Below are 22,770 nucleotides of genomic sequence, written 5' to 3' on the forward strand. Positions count from 1 at the left end.
GGGCGCGAACCCGCGACCCTAGGATTACGAGTCGCACGCCTTATGCGCTAGGCCATGCCGGGCCTTAAGATCACAAAGAACCTTCAAACCTCTCTAACAATCTAGGATTAACGTGAAATCAAACAAAATTGGTGTACAATGTGACAGCAATAGCTAACAAACTTACTAATTAACTTAACTATCTTGAACTAACTTTATCTACCTTTTCACTCTCTCAACTATATCCTTGCATATCTTTCACTCTACACACTTCACAACTGTTGGTATTTATTATCTTGCTTCGAATGTACGAGAAAACTTTACGTCAGTTTAGAACTTTCTAGCCATTCTAGAAGACAGGGACGTAGAAGCTGAGAGCTACGTTAAACATAATTAAACTTTATTATTATTTTGTCGGTATTTTAAGACAAGTGAAATATTATTAAAAGTACGTTACATTCAATTGGTCCAAACGCACTTGCAGGCTGGTCTACGTATTACATTTCATTATACAGAAACAAAACTAATAACTTGTGTTCATTTATAAAACCAAGCTTCTTTTGACTGTGTTGTGGGTCATGAATACTGTACTTTTTACAAGAATTGTCTTTTGAAAAAACAACAACAACTATTTACATGTTATCTGTAAAATATATTCTAACCCTATTTGTGTTTCTAGCAAATCCAAATAATGGCATCATCTTAATATTATATATACATATTCTATGTATTTAAATCGATTTATATCTCATACTAATCGTTTAAGTATATTGTTTTCGCAAATATGTAAAATATAACCTATGTTTGTTATCTTCTTGACTGTATTTGGTTATAGTATTATGAATATTATCAGTGATGCTTTAGGAATTTTTTGTGTGTCTCCCTTTCAATACAAAAATTACTAGTACGACCATGCTAAGCCTATCTTAAAACCATACGTCCTATAGTTAAACAAAAAATACAATATTGACAACATAGCTTACAACAACGGTATAGAATTTCTTTTTATTCGGGTATATTCACTTAATTTCTGCGCAGTATCTTCATGTAGTTTTGATATTCTCGTTAACCAGATATCTCATAATCGTAAACAAGTACGAATCTTTTTACACAGGAAAAGTCGAATGTTTCACTTTTTGCTGAATCTCATGTAAGCCTGTACATGTCTCTTTTTGGTTTCAGTAAGGTAGTTTATTCAAACAGGCTGTAAAAGTGGCCTCGCCTAAACTTATAGTTAGTAGACACACTCGTAAAGCTGAGAATCAGTGGAATTGACCCAGTTTTCATTTTTTGCCGTAATCAAAAACAATAAGAGTACTGAAATGTCCTAGTTTATTTATATATCAATGTGAGTTTGACATATTACTCTAGTCTGTAGATTAAAACACGTAACGCGTAGAAGTTCGGCCGGATTAAGGGTTTTATTGGCCCAAGGCTTTTCAAACAGAATTTCCACATGCAATACATTTATAGTCATAGCTTGAGGCGCCCTAATTGGTGTAAGGCCCTGGGCTTCAACCCGATAAGTCCATGCCTTAATCTGAGTTGCGTGAAAGTGTGGGATAACTAATATCACCAGATGCCCCGATGTCGCATGGATAAATCCGTTTTCGAGCTGTCTGTCAGACACTTTAAGAGAAGACACGCAAATGTCTCTTTTGGGAAATAATGACCTTAAGTAACCCGCATTATCAAAATTAATACTGGAAAGCACTACTGTACTACAACTGCTTAAGATTTGTTCTGTTCTAATACCCTTTATTTTCATATATTAACGTTCAAATACAAATATATTTATATAAATAATTGAAGAGTCGTACATTAGCGTTTAGTATATAGTGATGTAATATTGCTACAATTGACATAAAATATTAAATTCGTTTGCTTCTGCGTTATTTTTAAAAAGTATCTCCTAAAGGAAAGTATGAGAATGGTATGTATTTGTTATGAATAAATGTTTATTTTTTCTACTACAGCTTACCAAAAATATTTTACAATGTTTAAGAAAACATCCTAAAATAAGGATTGCATTGATTAGATTATATGTATTTTTTATGAATGTCATTCCTTTTTGTTGTAAAAAATCACGTACATTCAAGAAGTCTTGATAGAAATAAATAATAACCCTATAAGCCGAGCGCTTTCGAATGGTGGACCTTTCTTCATCAGGAATAAACCATTGTTTTTAAAAGAAAGGTCTACCTTTCGAGTGTGTTTGTGTGTATGTGTTTTCTTATAGCAAAGCCACATTGGGCTGTCTGCTGAATCCACCGAAGGGAATAGAAATCCTGGTTTTAGCGTCGTACCAGCAGGGAACCCACCTTTCGAAAGCGCTTGGGTTATAGGGTGTTTATTCATTTCTTTTTATTGCATGTTTCCAAAATACACAACTGATTTGTTAAAGAAAATAATATATTCTGAAAAGTATGATAAGGAGATGGTATGCATTTTTTATAAAATGGAGTTTTAAATCCAACCAATTGTTTTATTCATCAGTTAGATGTACCCCTTTGTACTCCTTAAAGTGTTGTCACTTTACAGATAACTTTCTATTTTTCGGTAGGCTATTTAAGTTAGGTTTTGTTTGCTTCGAATTAAGCACAAAGATACACCGAAATCTGGTATATAGCGGTGTGAGTCCGCAGACATACCGCTATGCCACTAGAGGGCTCTTAGGTTAGGTATTTCCATAGTTCTCTCGCCCTTGATTTTTTAAGACTTTCCTTTTTTGATCCCAGCAGGAAGACAACACAGACAAAGAGTCTGGGCAGTTTTGAGAAAATGGTGTTGTGTTTGTAAATAAATAATTCTGTGTTTGAAACTGCAAAAGTGTTTTCTTATTTTTCCCTGCTATCCTTTAGTTATTCTTCGCAAGTCCTCAACCTGCGTCTCACACGAGCTTTCGGCTTTTCTATTAAACATTACTAGACTCTTGACCCGAACAATGCAAAAGGCATTTTAAACATAGACAATTTCTTCAGGTGGATATGGAATAAAAAATGTTTTGCATATGTAAGCTATTTTTGTCATTCTTTTTGGTTCATACTCAGTATGTACGTGTTTTTTTTTCTTGAGGCTTTCCTTGGTCCAGAAGTTTCATAATGTTTTATATTGTTACTACCATCAGTTGAAAAAAATCATATCATAAACTAGAAACTCTATTTCAGTATCGTTTCGTATCTTATGTCGTTTAAAAGGTACATTAAAATAATTTATATGCGAGGTGAACCATTCTTCTTATCATAAATCTGTAAACTTTAGACTCCATTAAATTATATGACCCCGAAATATCGTAACTTGCGTCTGTCACTAAGCAACTGATGACGTCATTAACACTGTGACTACTTTGGTATCCCCGTAGTTGTGGAATATAACCTTCTTTGGCCGGTTTTGTACGTTTGAAGAAGAAAATTGTTACTGTGTAAGTTTTAATGTTATTATAAATATTAAAATTACGTGTTTCATTATTTAGTATTTGCTAATACTTTTTATAATATATTTCCTTTTATCACAAAATTATTTTATAGGACTCTCGTAATTTTCTAGTTGAACGCCTACATTTTTTTTTCTCCCAGTTTAGCCTTGTTATTTATGCAACCATTTACCAGGCTTAGCTTAAGAAGGTAGTTTTGAATTATATACTGTTTTTATATTTCCAGCATATAATACATTCAAAATGGATAAAGACGAATTGGTGCAGAGGGCCAAACTTGGAGAACAGGCTGAGAGGTATGATGATATGGCAGCATCAATGAAACAAGTTACAGAAATGGGTGTGGAATTAAGCAATGAAGAAAGAAATTTGCTGTCGGTCGCTTACAAGAACGTCGTCGGGGCAAGGCGAAGTTCCTGGAGGGTTATTTCAAGTATAGAACAGAAAACTGAAGGAAGTGAAAAAAAGCAGCAAATGGCTAAAGAATATCGTGAAAAAGTTGAAAAAGAATTAAGAGAAATATGTTACGATGTTTTGGTAATATTTTAAATCGTATGTCAGTTATCTTGATTTTTTGTTTGTTTTTACACTAATATGTAGTTGTAAGATTTAGTTTTAAATTACTTTTATTTTTTCTAATGAACTTGCTGTTCAGGTCATAACAGAATAAGGGTTTATTAATATTATTTAATGCTTGTAATGTGCAAGTTAATTGCTGTTAGCTTTTAGGATGCTATTATAGACTAGTGTTGTTATTAGATGCAAGAAAGTTGAGTATATTTGTAGTAATAGTAAGTGTATAAAACTACTACTAATCAAAAGGTATACACACATGAGGGGCTTTAAAGTAAGGAAAGAACTAAGTTTCAAAGTCCTGAAATTCAAGTGTGCTAAAAACCTAGTTAAACTATATATGAAATTTATTTAAAATTAAAGCAATAAATATAAATGAAGTATTTAAAAAACTAGTAATGGGTTTAGTCATCATTATGCATTAACACTATCAGGACTGTAGTGCAATGGGTCAAGTGTGAAAATTAAATGTTAAACATTTGCATGAATATAAATTAGAGCTTAAATATGGGAAATGGCAAGAAAAATCAACCCAAATTTGAAAACATAGACTGCCTTAGTAAAATAAATAAGTCACTGAAATCTAAGAAACATATTCCATTGTTGCATTAAAGAAAGGGCAATAAAAAAATAAATGTCAAGGTAGTGTAAAAAATTAATATCAACTTTATATAATGTTAAACACAGGTTTAAAGTAATTTTGGTTGTTGTTAGATGGTTGCTAGTTACTTGCAAATGTGCCAGCTACATTGGCAAAAATTTAAAAAAAATTTGCAAGTTAAACTGGTTATCATTATTTAGATGATGCAAAATGTTAGGAAGCATAATGTTTTTAATTTAATCCGTTTAATATGATATCAAATGTTTAAAAAAAAACGAGGAATTTTTATATATATACGTTTTATTGAACATGTTCACAATATGAAAATACCATTTGATAAAGAATGTACTTTTTTATACATTAATTATTACCATTACTTGTGTGTGTATGTGCATGCATAATGTAATCTGAACCAGGAAATGTTTCACTTTATTTTTCATCACAGGCTAAGGAATCCATTTTTTAAATTTTTCTTTTGCAATTTTAATTAATAAAATCTGTTTTTCATCCAAAAAAATTTTTTTTCAGTTCTCACTTTCCTTTTTTTTTTTTAACTTAGTGGGAATTTCACATCCATGATTTTTCTGCTTGCTTATAAATTGATTAGTGCCAGAATATTGGTATTTTGAACATACCAGGTGAAATCAGTTGAGTTTAAAACTTTATGAAATATTTGTCCCTTTGTTGGTGGCTAGAATTTTACTAAAAATAGCCCAGATAAATGAAGAATAGTGAATTACCAGTAAAAATAGCAAGTGTGATTTGATTGTCAGCTTAAAATGTAATAGTGTCTTGAAATGATTATTTGAAGGCCATTTAATATTATACTGCTTTATTGTACACACTTTGCATAATTACGTTACATCCCATGACAAATACCTTAAAATAATATAGCAACATTATCTGCTGAAAAATAAATGATACTGTTTCCAGTCATCATCTTTTCCATAATCCACTGATAATAAACATGTAGCCCCTTGGTGATTTGACTTGCACACATTAAGAGTTTGTAAATTTGTTGTGTGATATTTTTTTCACCTTCATTGTTGAAGAAAATTCCAACCCAGAAATTTGAAGATACAATTAAATCTTCTTTCCTGTTTGCATAACCCCTGAAATCTGTTGGATTTTATGTCTACATTCATGACAGTAATTACATTTTTAATTTAAAATTTACATAATAAAGTGCAAGTAACCTTACATATTTATTTAATAATTTTTAAGTTTGGGCAGAGAAAAGTGCATAGCAAGCTATTAGAACAGGTTCAAGTTGTGATCAGTTTGTTTTTTGTCTTTTAATTTTGCACTCACAGCCAAATATATTTTAATGAAATTTTGACTGTTTAAGACTGGATCAATATGTTCAACTAAAAAAAAAGTATATTGTTCTTTGATGGTCACTGGCTAAACAAACAAAATTTTCTGGCATTTTGCTAGTTAAGCACTGAATTTTTTTTTTAACTGTAATCTAACCATACATATTACAAATAGAAACAAATTATTCTTTTCACATGTTTTGTTTGCAGAAATGAAAAGGTTTATTTAGTCCACAGCTTTCATACTTAGTCCTTAGTGAGGGGGTCAGAAGATAAAGATCACATTGTTTTAATGACCAGTGAAGCTATCTTAATTCCAGTGTGTTTTTAATGAACTAATTTCACCTAATTTATTGAGACATCTGGATATTCAGTCATGTTGAATGTAGTGGACGCTAATGATAGCACCAGTCACCTTTTAGCAAATGTGGAAGTGGATACGTAAATGTTAAAGAAAAATCACCTGTGTGAAAAATAGTTTTACCTGCTTATTATTCTCTTCATTAATTAAACAAAATTGCATGGTAAAGTAGGCATTTAATTATCCACACTTTAAAACATATTTCAAATCAGAATACTTTATTGGTTAGCTACTCAATAAATCACTTTCTATAGAAGGATGTTATCATTGTTTGGTTTCAACTGAATATATTTCATTTGGAGTTTCCCAACAGCTTTAAGCAAATAACATATATTATCTTCACATAAATTAGTTTTGTCCAAACTATGTGATGCTTCTTTACACTGATTGACTTGAGTGGTGGATCACTTTTGATTTCAAGTTCACTGTTGGTAAATTTTGAGAGAGACAAGATGTAAACATCTTCATTCAGACCCTGAACTAGTTGGTTCTTCTGAGTCAATAATGAGACACTGGTCAACAGGCATAGGATTTATACTACCTGTAATGATTGGTCTTTGATTGCCACTTGCTGCTTCACCTATTAGACTTTTCTATTATGTAAGATAGTGTGTTTTACCAACAAAGGTGCCCAAACTTTTGCTACACTAAGCAGTTGTCTGAGTTTTTCTCAACCAGCAAATTTGTCATTACCACACAAGTTATTAGCCATGGCATAGAGGGGTATTGAACGGTTCTGAATTGTTTTATTTTCTCAAGTACAAAACTTAGCTTTGTCACCTGTTGACCAGTTTTTAAGACCTAATTACAATTTTGGGCTTGGAAGGTTAAATTATTTCAACTGATGTATTTGGTAATGCCCAAAGTCTTATAGATTAATTTACTCTGATTCTGCCTAAAACAATTTCAGTTTGAGAGTAGGCTGGTACAGATCCTGATGAGTAATAAAATCAAATTGGTATATACATGCCAAACACTTAGTATTAGTGGCATACAAAAATTTAACTAATGAGAAGGGAAAAAAGGTTTCTTAGATTAATTAACTCTGCCCCTGCTTCAATGTCAAATGCTGTAGCTATAGGAATTCCATCTTTTTTTTTAGTACTATAGCCCAGCCAAAGATAAAATCTTGCTCTATATTTGCATACTATAAATGTCATGACTTTTATTGAAATATTTACCTAAAGAATACATGTAATTTACATGCCCATGAAGTCATCTTTATACACTGAAATGATTATTGATGGTATCAAGATTTGCACAGTGACTTGCCTTCAGTAGACATTGTGTTTAACTGACCAATGCACGTCTTCATTTGGAAGCATGGTAACTTGATACTAATGTAAATTACTTTGATGACTTTTGTATGTGTATAATCCTATTGTAATGTTCATTTCATAAAAATTGTTACCAGCCAGTACCTACTAATTTGTGCACTTGTTTTGTGGTCAGTTATTATTACTTTGTTTTCACTTCCAGTCAACCTTCATGTGACTCGTGAAGTTATACTTGTAGGTAATGCATACCTGTTTCGAGAAATAACTGTTCACATTCATGACACAGATATATATAGAGTATCATTGATTAAATTCCTTATTGTAAAGATTTGCCTGTACAAAAACTCGTCTGTATTTTCAACATCCACATTAATTAGGTTTCCCTACAACTGAAATTTCCATTAAAGCAAATGGTAATAAGTATCGTACAGACATACTGTGATAAAATCAGTAAATAGTAAAGTGCTGAGAAGTGTAAGGTGTATAAATGTTACATAAAGAGAACTATTTTAGAAGTGTGTTATATTAAAACCCTCACCATAACTAGTTACAGTGACTACATTTTACTAAACTGATTTGTTGTGAGTTCTTAATGGGATTTCTGTATTCAAATTTTATTTTTTATATGCTACGAGATGTGTAGTAACTATGCTTATTCATAGATAGAAATATGAACATGTACATTTGTCAACATGCAACTTAAATCCCATAATTATATAACCTACTTTTATTATCACAAAATACTTAGAAATTAAGAAAATATATGACCATATAAAAGTATTAAGTAATTTCATTATAATGTAATGAGTGATTATATACAATGTTGCAAATCATAAATGTATATCCTGTGTTACTGCTGCTTGCTTGCTCTTAATAGTTTCATCAGTTGTCCATTTTTTCACACCTTTCATCTAACAAAGCTGTTTGTCAGTCTGAAAACTAGGGACTAAACTTTTGTAAAAGTCACTTGTGTTAAAGCATGCAATTTTAGCATTTTGGGGCAAATACGAGATGCAACAACACTGAATAGGATTTATTACTTTTTTGTTTTAATGTTTAAATTGTCAAGATCTGTAATTTATCAGCAGAGGAATAGGAACTTTGTTTAGTTGAAAGTTGTTTAGGAAGCTTTTCTGGTGAAGAGATGTACTAATGTCCTAGTAAACTAAAGAAAAAGTTTTCCATTATTTTGATAATGTATTAATAAAAACACGATTTGATAAGGTCACCTTGATAACAAAAACTAAAGTTTTATGCCCTTTAAGCACCATTAGGTTATTTTTCCCTATCTGAATATAATTTTAACATAGTTTTGTTTTGAAATGAGACAATGTGTCCTTCTAATCATTACTGCTCAAGTACTGGCCACCTCTGTCTTTTTTTCTGCAGAATGCAGTGTTTAAAGTTATTTCTGTTAGGACTGTATGATTTAATGCATTTCAAAAACTCTTCCTTTTGGGTAGCAATACATTAAGTATATATTACAGTGTCATATATATTAAAGCAAAAATGTAATCATCTCTGTGCTTCAAGGGAAATTACTGATTTAACCATTGAAGCAGTTTTATTTTGTACGTACACAGGTGCAGGTCAAAGTATGGATGTCAGGATTTTCATGGAGTTATGTTCAAAATTAAGTTATTTTAATTGTCCAGCAGTAAAACTGGCATCAAAATATGGTTTGTAATGCATATGCAAATATTATATATTTTATTTTCTTAATTTGAAAATAAAGAAATATTTTGATAAACTGTCACTCATCTCTTCCCTGACACATGATGCCTCTGTTCTGAATTCTTCTTTTATAATTTTCTTTCTTCTGTTATGTGGGTTTGAGAATGTCCACAAATTATAGATGTTGGCAGACCAGAATTTAAAATAAGAAACCTCCTACCTTTGTTATTTTCTAAGATTTTGATAACTTCATTACACCCACCATACAAGCTTCACATCCCATTTTGCAGCTTGAATTATTCTGTATGTTTTGAAATGCATATTTTTTTATTGTTAAATTAGTGTGAAAAGGTAATTTTAAAGTACACTAAGAGTACATTTTCAAGTCCAAATAGACCTACAAGTAAGGATAAGTGGTAAATTTTTTATTTTTAGGTATATTTATTTATTAATATATATATATTTAATGAAAGTAGCTTAAATATAAAACTTAAAAGCTTTTAAGTTCTTTTTTTTAACATTGAATAGTTAAATAAACATTTTTGTGATACTTCTTGTTAGAACTCGTGGACATGATGCAACCTGAAACCAGTGGTTCCTAACCAGGGGTGCAAGATAACATTTGTTTTGGCCACCTTCACCTTTATTCTAAAATGAATAATTACTGTGAGGGGTGCAAGAACATATTTAGTGGTGTGGGGCATAAAAAAGTTGGGAACCATTGTCCTAAACTGTTCATGCCCCACTGGGTGATTTGTTTTTCACTGTAGTTAGATGTGGTACAAAGTAAACTAAGACGGTTACATCAGTCTAAGTCTCTTAAAATTTATAATTTTCTGTGTTACAATATGCATATATTCTAGTGAAAATCATTATTCCAGAAGAAAATATATTGTTAACGTGAAAATTATCGTGAATCAGACTGACTTTGCACATTCACAGGCATATCTTCAGTGAAAACAATCTATTAAAAATTCTGATAAAGAATTACATCTATCTTAACTCCTACAGGGTCTTTTAGACAAGTTCCTGATTCCTAAAGCAAGTAATGCAGAAAGCAAAGTTTTTTACCTGAAGATGAAGGGAGATTATTATAGATACCTGGCTGAGGTTGCAAGTGGAGATCAGAAAAACAGTAAGTGGTATATAACAGTGAATTTTCTTTAACTTGTTTTGTTTTCCAATTTCAAGAAGCATACAAAATGTACTACATTATATCAAATTAAAGCCTTTTAAACAAAAATTTTCTAGAGATTTCAAACTGCAGATTAGAAGAGCCCTGCAATCCAAGTGTGATTTTACTGAATATGCACCACACTTTCAACTGTGGAAGTGTTACAGAGATGTCAGTCAATCCCATTCTGTTCAAGATACTGATAACCTCCTTTGTGCCAAAGAGTTTTTAGCTAGCTACTCTGTGGTCTAGTTCAGAGTTACAGATAATTGTGAATCCTGTGGGTCTCTAAACTAATTGCATTGTCATATTGAATATTGCAGTATTTTAAATACTTAAAATGTATGCACTTGCACGATTTAGGTTAAAATTTGAGTTGGAGTCAAAGGTTCAGGTCTCTGTGTCAATTAGTTTCAAAGATGAATGTCATCAAATATTCTCCTGAATCTACTGGTTGGTGACATTCAGTTGATGATATTTTCTGTTGTAGTTCACTTAGGAATATTGTTGTGCTATTTTAAAGTTCTGTTGGATTACAGTCTTTTTTTATTTTTATACATTCATGTAAAGACTTATAAACTAGCAAAGTTATTTTCAAAGCTGCCATTGGATCTAGATTTCTGTCTATTTCATGAAATTTATGATCACAAGCATTGTTAACATTCCCTGAAAATTTCAGAATGAGTATTCCAGTAGTTTCAAAGTGGCAGATAAATAGTAGGGGTAGCAATGTCTGGATCTTCGCATGCTTAGCTCTTATGCTGACAACTCAATCCTGGACTAAATGGATTCAGATTATGAGAACATAACTTGGGTGTTATCTTGTTCATAGTTTGGAGACTTGCATTCATAAAGATAAGAATTTCAGTAGGTTTTAACCCTTTTGCAACAGGTCACAGATCAAAGACCATGTCATCACGTTTTGACTTGCAATCAAATTTATTTTATAAATTTATGTCAGTACATTTGGTATAATATTGTAGATTTTTAATTCAAAGTTTAGTAACGTACAAGTTAATTTCTTAATTCAGAAGTAAATATTAAAAGAGCATGCCTGAATATCAATTTTTGTGAGTTTTGTGTTCCATATTATAATTTATCTCAGACAAGCCTTGAATTTATTGTCATATATTACAATTTCAAATAGCCTGAAACTGAGTTAAATTGTAATTTAAGATTAGAAGTTAATCAAATATCAATGTATCACATTTATTATATTTGTCAACAAGGTTAATACACACAGTATTCTTTCTTGATACAAATATGTTTTAATAAACTTAACAATAATACAATTTATAATAATGGTTATTACAAATATTCATCACAAATGACAATTTATAGACAAAAGGTTTACAAACATTGTTGAGTCTTCTATCTGGTCTGGAACTGAATATTTTATTGGTAGTTCACTAAGAGCAAATTAATTTTGAGTTGATATCAGTAAAGTTCACACAACTGGTAGCTAGCTATCTCTTCATTGATCACAACTGAGTTTTGTATCACTGAAGTTATCTATGTTTTCATGGAAATGATCATGTCTGATGGTAATCTGCTGAGGTTAAACAGTTTGTCTTGTTCAGAATCTTTAAACATTCCTGGTCAAATATCTGTAGTTTCCAGATTAATAACCATTATTCACAGTTTTTGCTTGAGGTTTATACCCAGCAGGTAGCCCAATGTGGCTTTGCTATAAGAAAACACACAGGTTTATACTATACCAACAATATTATACTGTCTCCCCATATTGTGTTGTTTACCTTTTATAAGCTTCAGAGAAGATTTTCTATAAATTTCAGCTAAGGCAACACTATTGTTATTTACGTACAAATATACATTGCTGATTCTTATGCTTGAGAATCTTTTACAAATTTAGTCAATAGGTTGGAATTTGGCAATACACATGTAACAATATAAGATGCATGCTTTTCTAAATATATATTTAACTAAAACATCAATATTAATATATATATATAATATTACATCCATTGCACATGGTATGTTGAATGCAGCACTGGTTTAAATTACATCTTTGTGATATTAAGGTATTAAGTCTAATTTTGTATGAATTAGGAACTCAGGTTACCAATATTGACAAGCTAGAATATAAAATAAGAACCTCATATCTTTTTATTTGGCTGAAAGTATGACTTGTGTACTGAATCAAACTCAGTTATCCCATTCACCTTGGTCCAGCATTGCCAGATGGTTAAGGAGCTGAGTGTGTAATTTGAGGGTCACAGGTTCAAATCCCCATCAGACCAAACATTCTCACCCTTTCAGCCAAGAGAAGGTTGAAATGTTGTTCTCTGCTTTATTAGTAAAAGTGTTAAACCCATACCAGCCATTCTGAGATACAGTTCTAGACATTTTCTTCTTCAGGAGAGTTTCCAGAAAAAGGAATTCAATACTGCATCTGACATTTTGTTTCAATAATGTGGGTCCAATGGTATAAGGAAGATAAAGTTTTTGTTTTTGGATGTTAACCTTTCAGTTATCATCTATTCTCTCTCTCTCTTGGCTGGCATAATATGTAGTATAGAAAGAGAAAAACTGAAAGAAGCACTCACCAGTCACCAAGCTTGAGAGCAAGGCAAATGGGATAGAAACTCCTATGAAGAAAAGCCCAGCTGAAGAACCACTAGAATATGATACAGACACTGAAGTGATTAACTGAGTAAAGTAGGAGTTTGAATCCTTTGTAAACAAAAAAAAACAACAACCTCAGGTGTTGATTGGCCTCTCAGACACCTGTAGCATCAAGAAGATAAAACTGTAACAAAGTTAAGGGCCCCAAAGGCAAAGAAGCTGGTTAGAGAACTTGGAATTATTTAAACACTAAATCCTTAAGATGGGAAAACCATGTCAAAAAAAACAACAGGTGACCTAAATGAGGAAGTGAGTAGACTCTTGCCCGGAGAAAATAATTTCTCTCATTGACTGCTCATGAAACAGAAACATAAACTATTTTTAATCAGTGATGACGAGAAAACCCACTTATAGAGAAATATATATGTATAATAAATATAATCAAACATCTATGCATCCCCTCTACATTCCTATACTCAATTACACAACCCCCTTCAAACATGTGGTCAGCTATCAGTCAGTTACCTCTTTCTTTCTTTGTGAACCTGACAATGGCCAAAGAAGGTCGAAATGTTGTTCACTCCTCTACATAAAATTTTCTCAACCCAAACCAGATCCATTTCAATGTAAGTAACGCATTAACTTGAAACCATGAATTTATAGTACTGATATGCAGCACAATTTTATTTCAAAGGTGTAGTCTCAGTTCCTCCATAATCAAAAGAATGTATTACCATCAGAAGTTCCAAAGTTTGGTATATTTTAGTGGGACTTTTATAACTTGACTCTTCAAGATGCAGCATTTATTCCATTCAAATAATCTACAAACTTTCATCCACCCATTTATCTGTTATTGAAAGAAAGTAGACATCCAAAGAGAAAATGATTAACTGTAGAGAAAAAACATAGTACTCCAACAATCCATTGCTTCCAAATAAATAAAGGTTACTCCAATTTCCTGACATGTAGGTATGTTGCTTAATATTAGAATTTTGGATGAATAACAAAAGAGAAGTGGGGGGATGTGATAGAGTGAAAGGAACTGTATAAAGGGCAAGCATTCAAAGGCTTTGCAAACAAGTCATTATGTGGTATCAGGTGTATCAGTTGAATGTTTTGTTATCAAGTGTGTGAATTTCGTTATGAAATAATTAAAAAATCTGAGAAAGAGGTGGATATTTTTAACAATATGGATATGGCAGTAAAATTGGCATGAAAATGTAATTTACAATTAATTTTACTGTAAAAGGAAATTTAAATTATTAATCTAAAATACAAAGTTATCATTTGTCATTGTTATGTGTTGCATGACACATCTGAGACATGACATCTCGGTCTCAAAATTATGCCTCATTAAATTTAAACTTCTGCAATTTCCAACTAGTGAAAACACAAACAATATATACATATTTAGAATTTAAAACTAACATCTCATATCTTCTTTTATTTATGGATATATCAATGCTTTTGTGAAATCCATCAAAGAGCCCACTCTTCTCTCACTGAATTTCAACATTGATTACTAATCAACTTTACATAGCTGAATAATTTTTATAATTGGTAAGATGAACAGGATATCCTGTACAGAAGCTAAATTATTAATTTGTCCAAAGTCTAGCTACATAATTGTTACATTGCTATTAGTGAAAGCTGGGTGAATTATAGTAGTATAAGGACATTCTGTTCTAGTGGCCAGTATTTTTTTTCTGTGTAGTTAAATGCATTTTGTAAAGCTTTATTAAGTATATTGTATGTTTCACTATCTCAATCCTATGTAACTTCACAATTACTGGGTATTTAGTTACTTTAGCTTTAAAGGAAACAGTTAATTGGCTGCCACTGTGTTTTTTTGTTTTTTGTGCATCAAATGTATTACTATACCAGTGATCGCAATGACATAAGAACCAATAAAACCATAAAATTAGTTAAAACATTAGTAATGGTTGAAACTGTAACTTGGAACGTTATTTATCAACACTGCAGTCAGCACAGAAGAGGAAATGGATATATTCATTGTATTTCATAAAAATTTCCCAAATGTAATAAGATATGTATCTAAATTTATAAATATGGTTGATATACTTAAATAGCATCTATATCACTGCTATATCTGTCATATCCCAGCTAACATGATGAGAGCTGGTGTTGGGCACAAGGTCCTTTTAGCACTGAATATGGTTGATGAAGCTTAGAAGGCTTCAGTTAAGGAGAACACTTTAGAATTTTACACTAGGAAATGCTACATCTAGGCTGAATTTGATACAGAAAGAGGTTACTGTTGTCACCAATGCTGTACAGCAGGGATTCCCAAACTTTTCAGACCTGTGGAGCTTCACATCAGAAAGAAAAAAACATTCTGGAGCCGTAAAAAATGCACTAAAAACAGAAACAATTGGTTACTAGCACCAGATAAAATTTACTTTAAGCTTTTAGGATATAAATTTATTAAAAATATCAATATTTAAAGAAAAAAAATTATTTTTACTTGTTCAAAAATTTATATCAGTAAAAGTACAGTGTACTTATTTATTAGTGGCTTGGATGCACTTGCTTTTGTTCACAAAGTAATTTAGTATTTGGAGTTATGGTTGTTACCTTTGAGTGTAAGTCATATTCAGTATTTAGTCTGTTTCTGAATTTGGTCTTTGTAGCTGTATACAGTGAAAATGTTTGCTAACAAAGATATGTTGTTGGAAAATGCATCAAAATTGTCAATGCTCAGTCATTTATTACTTATTCCCTGACCATTTGAATCTAAAATTGTGTAATTTCTTCCTGCTGAAATTTTGTTTCTAGGGTGTAATCAATTAAAATTTGTATAAGCTCTTCTTTTTCTTTCAAAGGCAAGTCATTGTAGTTGCTGTGTCAACAAAGGGATTTTGAATCCACAGTAATTTTTCTAAGTGAGGAGAGAAGTACTTCCCAGTAGTTGTACGCAAATCAGATATGTGTTGCAAGACTGAAACTTAAGGAAGTTTCATTCATAAGTAAAAAAAAAAACACTAAGATTTTCGAAGCAATCAAGTTCTTCCATAAGTATACATTCACCACAAAGTTTTAGCTTACATTGAGGTATTTCCATTTTACTCTGAGCTTTGAAGTACATAACCCCGATACCCTGCGTTCCAGCATTTACTTCATTTAGATAGGCAAATGCATCTAAAAAAGTAAGCCACTTTCTGCATCCAGCATTTTTCCCTTAATTTGTATGCAAGTTCAAAATGACATTCAGATAATAAGTTTGTAAAACCAAGCAAGCACTTTTCCTTGAGGAAAGCCATTGGACTTTACACAGAGTAAACTGAAGATCTTCATGTTGAGTGGTCTTGATTTTATAAATACCTCTAAAGTCTTCTGGCATTCATTTCATTGCAAGTGCACGATGAAGAAAACAGCAGTGAATACTCTCAATGTTCAGATTTTTCTTTTTTATGCATGCCACTGCCCCTGCAAATTTTCCAACCATAGCTGCAGCCCCATCAGTGCATATACTTAAGCAAAGCTGCTATTGTTCTTTCATAAATAAATCAGTCAGTTTAAATATTTCTTCACCTGTTGTTTGAGCAGGCAAAGGTTTGCAAATTAGCATGTCTTTTTCAAAACTAGTTTCATGAATATAGCAAACTAACACAAGCAATATCATATAATCTGTGACATCTGTTGATTCATCCATCTGAAGCAAAAAATTTGGACTTAATTAATTAATTATCATTAATTGATCATCAATTAATCAATCCGTTAATCAATTTGCTGACATATCCTTGATTCTTTGAGAAACCATGTTGTCAGAAAGTAGCACAGAGTTAATGTTTTTAAGAAATTTCTCATCAATCGTGCGCTCTACCAAATCTTTTGCACATGCTTTTATCAAATCTTCTGAAATTGTATGAGTTTCATCTGCTTTTTTCAATACAGTAACTAACAAGATATGAAGCAATAAGAGCACCTTTATTGTCCTAATAGCAAAGATGCCAACTATTTCAAATTACTGAGTGTAATGATTGTTTACAGAGCCCTTTCACAGTTTTAGTCCTTTTAGATTTGCCAGAAATGAGACAATCTGGTGAACTAGGCCTCTTTTTTTCCATCTTGTGAACGATTGCATTGGTCTTTCTATGCCACTTAGAAAACGAGAAATACCCATCTATGCAAGCGCTGATTGGCTGAAAACCACTGATGACGTAACTATGGATTCCCCCACGTACCCAGTATGGAGAAGCACCGCACTCAAACTATTGGTAGACGTCGATGATACAAATATTTTTTATTATTTCAAGCGCAAACATGATTATCGCAAGTAGCTATTTGGACTAGGTCGTTTATTTATTATCAAAATTTATTTGTATCTCATTAGAAATTTTCTTTTCACTCCTTTCAAGCCCGAGGGGAACAATTTATCACTTTATTGTATAGGCCTATGTAATATATAATAATTTGGGAGTTGCAACAAGTCGTAATATTTGTCTGTATGAGCATATAGTCGTAATGTATACACCAAAATCGTAATGGTTGGCATCTCTGTAATAGACAAATGAATACAATGTAGCTTTCCTTGCATTTAATTACAAACACTTTCTCTTGAAGTACTTGAAAATTGGATTTTTTTTAATTGAGAGTGTTTGGTTTCTAAATACTATTTTAACTTTGATGGATGCAAACTACTGTTACTCAACACTGTTCCATATTCAACACACTAGGTCCATCTTCATTACCTGTCCATGTAAAACCATATTCAATAAAACTTTCATCATACTTTTTTTCTTTCTTGTTTCGATACTTCTTGCATCATCCTGCGTTGAAGTGCTTGCACACAATAATGCCGATGAATTAGTATTAGGCCTAGGAAGATTTTTATTTGTATCAGATTCATTACTGATATTCAACCACTTATCCATTATAAGGGTGACAACTAATTATTAATTTGTCTAAAAACATATTCTTGTATCTTTGACACTTCAAAAGTATTTTCACAGACACAAATTAGCTTCTTAATGAAAACTCATTCAAGCACTTGGGTTTTATCATCATACAACGATATGCTGACCTGAGATCAGAGTCGCCATAACGAAATCAGAAATAAAGATTTGTGGAAAAAAAATTTAGACCACTAGAAGAATATATTTTCCTGTAGGAAAGAGGTAGCCTATTATTTTTACAATTGTTTGTTGTTTTTTAATTGAAATTTTTAAGCCAGATCTGATGTGTGTCTAATTAAACTACAACAAATCTAACCTAACCTAAAAATTACCAATTATAATTGTCATAAATACAATTATACTTCATATAAATATACTTTGAAATTGAAACAATTGATACTACATCTAATTGCATCACACTGTTTCAAATTTGGACAATTTCAGCTATGACATCATGTTTGATTTTGTTTGCTAATGCAGATCTGGCTTTTAAAAATGCATCACTACCCAGTGTTGACTGATGTTTCATACAAAAATTACTAGGCTATCTTGTATCTCCAGTGATGCATGCAATCTAGAGATGGTGCCATATCTACTACCGACCAGTGGTGCCACTGTCAAAGTTAATTAAGATTGTACTAACACTTTCACCAAGAAAACTTCCCTTAAGCTAAATAAAATTGCCTTGTGTTAGGCAGAATAAAATACTAAAAGGCTCAATACACAATAAACATGTTATGTTAAAGATATATTTTACTTTTTTTACAGCGTATCCTGGTTCAATTTTTTTTATTTTAGGAAAAGTTATCAACATTCTAAAATTTCCTTGTGGAGCCAGCCTCTGATAACTATGGCAGAGCCAAATGGCTCCTCGAATCATGGTTTGAAAAACCATGCTCTACAGGACTGGTTCACAGAGAATGTTGTCAATAATATGGCCTACGAACTGCTGTTAATTTAACTGTTTGTTAATTTATCTGGGAGTAAAAAATATTGACTTTTAAATGATCTTCAAAGTGATACAATTTTATCCTTCCTAAGTGCAATAGAACACTAAGTTTGTCCAGCTGATGTTTCCACTTGATGGAATCAGGTCAAATTTGGATAACCCTTATCTTGGAAACTATATGATCAAGAAATCTAAACTTCTAGCTTTGTGCATATCTCATGACATACATCAATCATAAAATATGGAAAATTGGTGAAAGTTATGTCAGTGTGATGATAGTGTCTGATGCCACAAATTGAGATATAGGGATACTTAATATAAAATACTAACTATTTTTTGAAAAATGACCACTGATACAAAATTATTAGTAATTTAAAGAAACTGGTATATCACCCACAATTGTGATTAAACTTTTGAACCTTCTTGTAAGAAGAGAAAGTTTGTAATAATTAGTGGCACTTGAGACAAATTAATCATTATGATGTGGATAATTGAAAACTCATTGGGAGTTTGAACAGAGATAAGTATTTAATACTTGATTTTTTTAAAAAAATATGTTACCTCTTAATGTTTTTAATGAAAAGATGTCAAAGATTATAGTAACTGATCTGTCAGTTTCCAAAATAGCCATTTCACTTTTAACATAGATATATTAACATAAAATGATAATTCATAATTTTGCATTTGACCAGAGTTCATCTCTGTACCAACCAAGTTGGTCATTACTTTTCTTTTCTGTCATTAATGTCAGACATAACTTCTACATTGGTAGAAGAGTTGTGTATTAGGTAGATAAATCTGTACTGGTTCTTTAGCCGAAAAAGAATCAGTATGAAGATCTTACAAAAAGGTGGGGGGTATTATTTATCTGGCAAATTTTAATTTCATACTTAAATCATCTTTTTTAACACTCCTACGAAAAGACGTTTCTAGTCCTGATTTCTCCAAGCCCGTTCCCCTGGCTGTGGTTTTGCTAGATAGTAGATAGGGACAGTGGGAATCTCGTTAATCCATTCATTAATGGATTTAAATGGCAATTTCATTTAAATACAAAATTTTTAGCCTAATATTAATAACCTTTCAAGTTGCTCTGGGGCCTATTAGGCGCCACTTTTTGTAGGAGTGTTAATTGATTTATTCTACGAAATCCAGAAGAAAAATTTGTTTGGAAAATTGTGTTACTAACAAAGTTATGGACTCAGCAGATAGTCTGATATGGCTTTGCTATAAGAAAACACACACACTAACAAAGTTCTATTCTCCCACACAAGCTTCTACAATTTTTCATGAATAGGATGCTGTGTCAACATCATCTTCTAAGGAAAGACTTTCCTGTGTACTTAGGATCAAATATTTGTTTGACCATGTTTATGAGACCATCAGGGATTTGCTTCTACACAGTTCTGTACTTCTCAAGGTCATTGGAAAGACGACTTATTCCTGAGAGATTTGAATGAAGAATGGTTGTCCATTTAGTGAAAGTACCATTTTATCAATGCTCACAAAGACTGGATTTTGGTCTTGTACATGCCTGTAGTGTTAACCTTGTAATAACAGAATTTACAATTGGTTTTCTAATTATCGTTCTGAAAGTCTGATATACATTCTTCTGCTGCTTTCAGCTGTATATCATATAGTTGTTTCTTTATATATATATCAATATAGTTGATATTGGCTTGGTAATTGTAGAAGTGGTGTGGAATATGTGACACGTTTCTGTTGCTAACCGTACCTAAGTATGGTTTTGTTGCTCTGTTGCCATATGATAAAGAAACCTTTAAACGTGACATCTGAACAGTTTGTAGTTTGCAAAGCAGTATATGACTCAGGGATTTAATTAACTTAAAAACTTTAGTAAGGCACCTCAAATTGTATAGTTGATCTTCACATACATTTCTAGACCTGTTTTATGAACAGAATTTTTAAGTGTTTTGGCTTATTAACAATGTACTATGAAATACATGTTGCATAGAATAATGTATCTTACGTTCCTGTAAATTTTTATAATTCAAATATAAGGTGCATATTTCAGTCTGAAATAGAGAAGGTAATTTAAATTTTTTTTCAAATATTAAATACCATACTTTCTGGTGTCAAAGATGCTATTTTTTCCCCCAAAATAAATCTCAAAAATTTACCCTGCATCTTCCAGGCTGAAGGTCATGTTCCTCATAGGGTTAAACCTAAGCCTGGAGGAAGTGTTTCGATACTTGACAGTAATCTTAGTCCCTCTATATGACTCAAAATTAAATTTATAAGTTACTTGGTATCAAATAACAAATAAATAAACAAAATAATTGTAAATGATCACAAAATTCACTGGTGTTTCTGCAGAAAGCTAAGGTAAACTGGCCAATGGTCTAATTTGCCTGTTTTCCATCAAATAATGACATTTTTACTCTTCTCAAATGATCTTCATATTAAGACAACATTATAAGAACATATGAAAAGTAAAATTGCAAAAACACTATCCAGTAAGTGCAGCTATTTGCAAAATATCATAAGTTTATTTTGGTTCCGTTCAGTTGTGTAACAATTTCAAATAGAAACCTGTTTTCAGTAGGAGTTCTCTGTAACAGTTCAGTTGAAACAAATTTTTTTAACACAGCCCATATTATGGCTTATACAAAAAATAGAATAGGCTTAGAATGATGTTATTACTGGTAATAATACAAATATTCCAGTGGTAATATAAGGTATGCATTTCCAAAGGTAGATATGATAAGCATATAACTAAACACTCCATGAAATATCTTGGTAAAATTGGTGGAAGTGCTGCAACCTTATTCTTATCTTTTTCTTCAAACTTTAGCTAATCAAAATGGGAGTGCATCTTTGATGCCAGGAAATACAGTAACCCGTACATAACTAAAAAAATATCTAGGTTTTAATCTACCTAAGATAAATTGAAGCTGTGTTCTTTAATATCTTCTTCTTGTGGATTGTTGCTCCAGATAAGATGTGTATCTTCATAAAAATGCATACAACACTTGTGTATTGTTTACTTTCTGTATAATGTCTTTCATAATGCATTCTGTGACATTCAGCAAATGTAGAGAATAAAATACAGAACTGAATGCTGTGGTAACTTTTATAACATCTGATAATATTATCTCTGTTGCTATTTTTCATTGAGTTTTCACATAAATACAGTTCACATGTTTGTTTGGATCTGAAGTGTGAGCTTGTTCCATGTTAGTATAGTTTTATGGTGCAAAGATTTTTTGTATGTGTCAAAATTTTCTGTTACTTAACAGATTGGGAACTGAACTAATTACGCTTTTTTTTTTAACTTGCAGATGTTGTAGATGAGTCTCAGAAAGCCTACCAAGAAGCATTTGATATCAGTAAAACAAAAATGCAACCAACACATCCTATTCGGTTGGGCTTAGCATTGAATTTCTCTGTATTTTATTATGAAATACTGAACTCTCCTGACAAGGCTTGTCAGTTGGCAAAACAGGTAAAAATATTCTAAAAAATGTTCATTCTTTCTTGATCTCTAGTTGTGATTGAAGAGTCACAAACATTTTACCGGGAAGCTTTAGATATTGTAGCCAACAGATCCTTTTAGTCTAAGCGTGGCACTAAACTTTTTAGTGCTTTATTATGAAATTCTTAATGGCATGATTGAACCAGTGTAGTTTGATATTAATTAATATATTCAGTTTGCTGACTGCATGAATATATCAGGATTGGAAAACGACTAAAAAAGAAAGTCATTCATTACTTATATCCTGTACATTGCTATATCTTCTGTAAAATAAATAAATAGGGCTATATGTAGTTAAACCTGCCATAGTAAAAGTTGCAACAGATTAGATACTTAAATGCAAAATAATTTCATTTGTTCAATCTGATTTGTAATATATGAACGTGTATCATGAAATGGTGTTGTATTGTAGGATTCCTTTATGAGATTCTCGGACTT

At 31.6% G+C, this 22,770-nt stretch overlaps 1 protein-coding gene across 1 annotated transcript in view; it reads left to right on the forward strand.

Moving 5' to 3' along the window:
• Positions 1–3,264: 3,264 nt before the first annotated feature.
• LOC143257020 (14-3-3 protein zeta-like) overlaps positions 3,265–22,770 on the forward strand; it is a 29,069-nt gene continuing 9,563 nt past the window's right edge. The window contains exons 1-4 of the mRNA XM_076515070.1: positions 3,265–3,400; positions 3,639–3,949; positions 10,226–10,349; positions 22,139–22,302. Of these exons, the coding sequence (XP_076371185.1) occupies positions 3,656–3,949; positions 10,226–10,349; positions 22,139–22,302 (582 nt within the window). The 5' untranslated portion in view covers positions 3,265–3,400; positions 3,639–3,655. The remainder of the gene's footprint in view (positions 3,401–3,638; positions 3,950–10,225; positions 10,350–22,138; positions 22,303–22,770) is intronic.

The sequence above is a fragment of the Tachypleus tridentatus genome, chromosome 7 (genome assembly GCF_004210375.1).
Source record: "Tachypleus tridentatus isolate NWPU-2018 chromosome 7, ASM421037v1, whole genome shotgun sequence".
NCBI classification, from domain to species: Eukaryota; Metazoa; Arthropoda; class Merostomata; order Xiphosura; family Limulidae; genus Tachypleus; species Tachypleus tridentatus.